Source organism: Acipenser ruthenus, chromosome 8, assembly GCF_902713425.1.
Source record: "Acipenser ruthenus chromosome 8, fAciRut3.2 maternal haplotype, whole genome shotgun sequence".
Taxonomy (NCBI): domain Eukaryota; kingdom Metazoa; phylum Chordata; class Actinopteri; order Acipenseriformes; family Acipenseridae; genus Acipenser; species Acipenser ruthenus.
The window spans coordinates 44,016,539-44,022,336 of NC_081196.1; the positions used below are offsets into that span (position 1 = coordinate 44,016,539).

Consider the following 5,798-nt stretch of genomic DNA (forward strand, 5'->3'; position numbering starts at 1 on the left):
CATTTTGTATTGTTGTTTGTTTTGTTGTTCTGAGGAGCCATGACAGGAAAATATCACTGTGTCACAGCAAGAACTGAAATTCATTTGGAAACTGACAGAAGCAACAGACAAATTCCAGCTGCTCCTCTGTTCGCTTAAAGCAGAAGAAACAGGACTAACTTAGGCAGCATTCAGTGAATGCTATGAAAAGGGTAATGATATTGTTTATTTCCACCTCCAGAGTATAAAAGAAAATAAACTTCACTCATCTATTTCTTTTCTATTCCATTTCTTTTCTATTCTATTTTCTTTTTTCGTTCATAATGCTGTACAGTATAAACAACTTTCTACATACAGTATGCATGAAAGATTTTCAGTCAAAGAATGTCTGTGTCTAACAAACTCGACATGGATAGTGACAGTGTGCCAGTCTGTTTTCTTCCAATGTGCTATTTTTTTCAATGCTTCAACTTATTGGTTTCATTTATTTAACTTGCAGACTGTTTGTGAAGAAATTCGACTGCTTGGACCGAAAACTGGCCTTCATCATGATGGGGTTGTGTTTGGATCTGATGATTTCTGTGCCAGCATAGGTTACTTTTATCATGCTTTATACCTGATTGCGAGCATATCTATTTGCTACAATTTCCCTCTCTTTCTCTCTCTCTCTCTCTCTCTCTCTCTCTCTCTCTCTCTCTCTCTCTCTCTCTCTCTCTCTCAGAAAATGATTGGCTTCTGAGAAAGGGGTAAATAGCTATGACTTGCAGAGTTCAAAAATAGTTCAATCCAAAATGGTCTTATATTGCATATTTTATAGTAAAGAAAAGCAAAAAATAATAAATAAATCTTGAATAAAGCTTATAGATAAAACACAAAAATAAAGTAATGATTGCGTGCATTTTTTTTTCAATACATATAGGTATCATTTTTAATAGCTACATTTGTAATAGTATACTGGTACATGCTGAAGACATTATCTAACTTTACATATATATTTTTTTATTATTATTTTTTTTTTTTTACAGGTGTATCAAGAACCAAAGAAGCTCATGAGCTGCTGTATGCTAGACAAAAAGTTGTTGTCACAGCCAAAGCCTTTGGCCTCTAAGCCATATACCTTGTTTACATCGACTTCCAGGATGAGGAGGGTCTTCGCAGGCAGTCGAGGGAGGGCGCCCTCATGGGTTTTACAGGTATTGCCTTCATACTGCATTTCACATTGTTTTGTCCGCTTACACGTACAATTTATTGGTTCAAGGTGGCAGCACCCAGCAATGTTTGCACAGAAGGTTGCCACTACTAAAATCAGTAGTGAACGATTGTAGGAGGTGATGTGAAATGTTCTCTGAAGTCACCTTTTAACAAATAAATATGTAACAAAATACCGTGTGTGTATATTTGGGGTGGAAGAGGGTTGGATTATTGACAATGTGTTGTCTCCATCCACAAGTGAGAAATAATGGCAACTGACTGGCCTTTGTTGTTTTAGGATAACAGCCTGGCAAAGAAGCCATATAGTAAAGTGTGCGAAGGTTGTAATTGTGAGACAAAATATTGTTTGTGCATATGGAGAGGTGAAAAACAATTCAAACTGACCCGCTTTAGGTATAGAGGTCAGACCACTAAGCTATTTGTGTCAAACCATCCCTCTGTAATAAGAAAACCTTAAGATTTGTATAGTGCAGTATTATTATCAAAACAGACAAACAGTCTGAGGTTCTCCAAAATAAATACTTGAGTGATTTAAAACCCAACTTAAATGAGTGAAAGGAAATGCTATGTTCTCTGATTTTAATTGGACAGGTGTTGTTTATTGTAACACACTTTGTTCCAGGATTATAGGAATGAGAGATGCAGAGAAGAAGAGGAGGTGCTATGCCATAGGGGGCCTTTGCTTCCAACACCACCCCCATAAAATAAATAATGATAAACTCCTAAAAATACATTAAAATGACTATCAACTGAAAAAGTATTCCATGCAGTGCATTCAAACACACTTCTTGAAATCACAGCAAAAAAATTAAGAAAATATGCATCGCATCAAAATTGATAACAATCTCTCCACATCAATATGCAGCCAACGCATCATTTCCAATAACCTGAGTACCTACACTCGTGTCTCTAAGAGGGCTAGAACCTGTTTTAGCACCATTTCACTGTAACGTTATTTAAAAATATATACTAAATACACTTAAGGGTTAGGATCCCAAGGAACTGCTTTTTCTGCATTTGTTGCCTTTGCTACTGGCATGGAGCTTTGTAATACAGCTGACTGCAGAAAATACATGGTTTTAACAGACCCTTCGTAGTAATAGAGGAATCATCTTGTGTTTTAACAAGATTTGTATTTAAAAAAAAAAAAATGCTTCAAAGCTGTCTAAATTTATTGTACTGTCTATTTTACTTTGTCATCATCTGTAAAAGATTTATCAAGGGTTATCAAATTAAATCAGCAGAATAAAATACTGTACTTTGAGTTTGAGACCAATTATTGTATTTTTCTATGACCTGTATATACAAATATTTATGATAATGAAGAATTTGTTATAATTTTCATATTTAAAAAAAAAAAAAATCATTAAAAACAACGTTAAGATTTCTGTTAATTAAATCTTTTTGGGAGGAACTTGGGGTGATGTGAGAGTAAAAATGATTATATTATATAAAAACAGCGGTGAATTGCATTCAAGAGTTGGGACTGTACAATGCAAATAAATAAACATAAAAATAGAGTGAAAAATAACATTTTTTTTCCCCGATTTCAGTCATAGCTGCAGTTATCTAAACTCCCTTTATGCTGAATTTAAAGGACAGTCAGAAATTGGTTTGTGATTGGTGTTGCTGATGGAACTGGAACAGTGTTGTGTTCTGGAGTACATCAGGTAAGCTGAAATTGAGAAGGCATCCAGATCAATTTTGAGTACACATTAACGGAAAAGCTTAAGCGACATACTGAGAAGAGGTGTGTGTGTGTGTGTGTGTGTATGTATGTGTGTGTATATATATATATATATATATATATATATATATATATATATATATATATATATATATATATATATATATAATAATAATATGTCTTCTGTTGAAGAGAAGAAAAAAATGACAGTCTTACATTTACTTACGGGACGTGACAGGTATTGATCTCAAACAAGGTCGATCAAACGGTACTGTAAAAACAGGATTTCATGGTCATACATTATAATGGCTTCCAATTCTTCACCCTTATGGTTGTTGATTAAAACAAGCCGCTCAGCTATTTAATAATTGCTGCATTTCAGCATGACATCTATATCTGTTTTACAATGGTTTGATTGTAGCTGCAACCACTAATGTGTGTTAACCTTCAGCAAAGACAATTCTCATAACAGTTTGGATTAAAATGTAACTGACCATGCTAGTCACGAATCAGCTTGAAAATCAGGTTGACACCCATGAGAAAATATGATTCATAGTGTCCTTTCTTCCTGCTGTTTCCCTAAAATTCTTAAACTACTACATTACGAATAATGTAAATATTTACTGTACAACTTATACCTGTAAATGACACTCTTATTGAAAATGAAGTGAGGTTAGTTGAGCTGCATTTACTCAATAAAGATCTCCCTGTGAAAAGATTTTCAAATCTGCTTTGACAAATAACACAATGTTGTGGATAATGATACATTTTAATGATGCACTATAAAAAATACATTTTGACAGTATATAAAAAGAGGCACACATGCATTAAAAATAAACAGTTTACATATTTTTCTATAACATTTACCAGAAATCTAAAAATATGCTGGGGAATGTAATTTCATGTGGTTCAATTTGAACAAATTTAAAGTCAACACAGTTGTGTAATGTATTTTCTAAATTATTACCAACGTCATATTTTGAAAAAAAAACTTTTTTTATTGTATTATATATCACTGTTATATATTTATTATTCATAAGAATACATTATAAGAATAAACTCTTTATGTAACTTTTATATGTTAGTCATTGTGTTAAACCAGGCATTTACCCAAAAGACTAAAAGAGTCTCAAGGTTTTGTCAGTTACACTGGAGAGACGCAACGAATATAGCCGTTATCGGACACTTGTTTTTTTTGTCTCATTTTAGAAGAATGCTAGATGCATCTTAATTTATAAATATGGTCACAATATGTAAAAACAAAGTGAATTGTTATGTAGATGTAAATGACTGCAACGTAATATGTATTGTGCTGATCTGTTTCAGGTAAACAGGTTATTCATCCCAACCAAATCAGGATTGTGCAAGAATATTTTCCAAGCCCAGAGAAGGTGAAATGGGCTCAAGATCTGATCTCTGCTTTTGATGAACATCAGAAATTAGGAAAGGTAAAGCTTAATCAGATGCTATTCAATTACAAAACCCCTTTGCTGAAATTGATTTACAGTGTTGTCAATTAAGGTTTTTTTTTTTGCACCTAACTTTGTAAGAAGTTAAATATTTACACTAGATTATGAATACAAAGAGGTACGATGCAGCAGGATTCACAACTGGGGACAAAGGAAGTCGTGGTTGCTTTTAAGTAAATACAAATATCAACGTCCAAAAAAAACCCCCAGCAGTTTAATGTTCAGAGATTTTGTTGATGGAAAAGCAAATTAGGTGTAGGATATTATTTTTCCTAATTTAGTGCATCATTGAATCTTGTGTTTTGTGCTCTGTGGGCTATTACTTTTTAGATGGTGCAGTGGTGATGCACAATCTGCCTACACCTTGCTGCCAGGAATTTGTATATTAGGTATGGCCTGGAGGAAGAATTGTAGCGATCGCAGTATTGTCACTTCATTATCTTAAAGGTTACCATGAAAAGCACCTCTTTCATCTTGCTAATGACTAAAATTTAAAAAAAAATGATCTATGTGTATAAATAATTAAGCCAGTGAATTGTGCTTATGTAAAATTTTGTTTAACATGACAGGATTAAATTGTGGCATGGAATTTAGGAATATATTACTGTATTTTATTGATATATTATTGACTTATATAGCTATAATCATACATTTACGACTGAGTAGGGAATTTAATTATTGTGGCAATAAAAAAAAAAAAGAAAAACATAACTATAGATGGGTTGAAATAGTAAATTCCCTCCAATATATAGAGCTTTAATTATTTTCACAGAGGGGTGTTGGGGCAAGAAATCAGCTGGTAAATTTTAGAATTAGTGTTCTTAAAAGCATACCAATCATTTCACCAAGTTTTATATTTATTCCTCAAAAAAACTCCAACACTTTAAACCAATGTAACAGTTTTAATTTGTAATTGTTTATTTTTTTTCCAGGGTGCATTTAGTTTTCATGGAAGAATGATCGACATGCCTTCACTAAAGCAGGCACAAAACATTGTTACCCTCGCCGCAGCAATCCAAGACAAATGATCCGCAGAGGATGTGCTCATCCCAAAAATACTGTAAACGCCAACATCTTTGCATAGGTAAAATTAATACAAGTTTTAAAAAGAGATTTGTTTTGAAAAACAAAATGCTCCAGTGGATTTGTACTAATCAAGTTCTGAAAAGAAAGCCCATTGTTTCTGTGTCTATGTATCAATATTGCATTCCAGTAATCTGGACCTTTTATCACACATGGAATAGCAAAAGAAGTAAACGCAGGGTTTTAATTGTAATTTTAGTTTTCATATATAAATGAACAGCCTAACATTTTTCCCCCAGACCCTCTGTGTAAGAATTGCATCCCGCCACTCATAGGTCAGATGTGTGGGTCCACAGTTCCAGAGGTCCAGTCAGCTTGGAGTAAGGGTAAATAAACACAACAACCAGCCGTTGTTCTGCTATTCAGCT

General features: G+C 33.4%; 1 protein-coding gene across 1 annotated transcript; it reads left to right on the top strand.

Annotated features, from left to right (window-relative positions):
• Positions 1 to 1,019: 1,019 nt before the first annotated feature.
• On the top strand, positions 1,020 to 5,426 carry LOC117406527 (citramalyl-CoA lyase, mitochondrial-like). The gene is made up of 3 exons (XM_059029052.1): positions 1,020 to 1,172; positions 4,205 to 4,326; positions 5,280 to 5,426. The coding sequence occupies exons 1-3, from the start codon at positions 1,160 to 1,162 to the stop codon at positions 5,373 to 5,375; spliced, it is 231 nt and encodes a 76-aa protein (XP_058885035.1). The 5' UTR covers positions 1,020 to 1,159; the 3' UTR covers positions 5,376 to 5,426.
• Positions 5,427 to 5,798: the final 372 nt, after the last annotated feature.

Excerpts from the sequence above, each read along its gene's own strand:
- LOC117406527 (XM_059029052.1), top strand. Across the intron at positions 4,327-5,279 it reads AACATCAGAAATTAGGAAAG|GGTGCATTTAGTTTTCATGG; the intron begins GTAAAGCTTAAT and ends TTTTTTTTCCAG.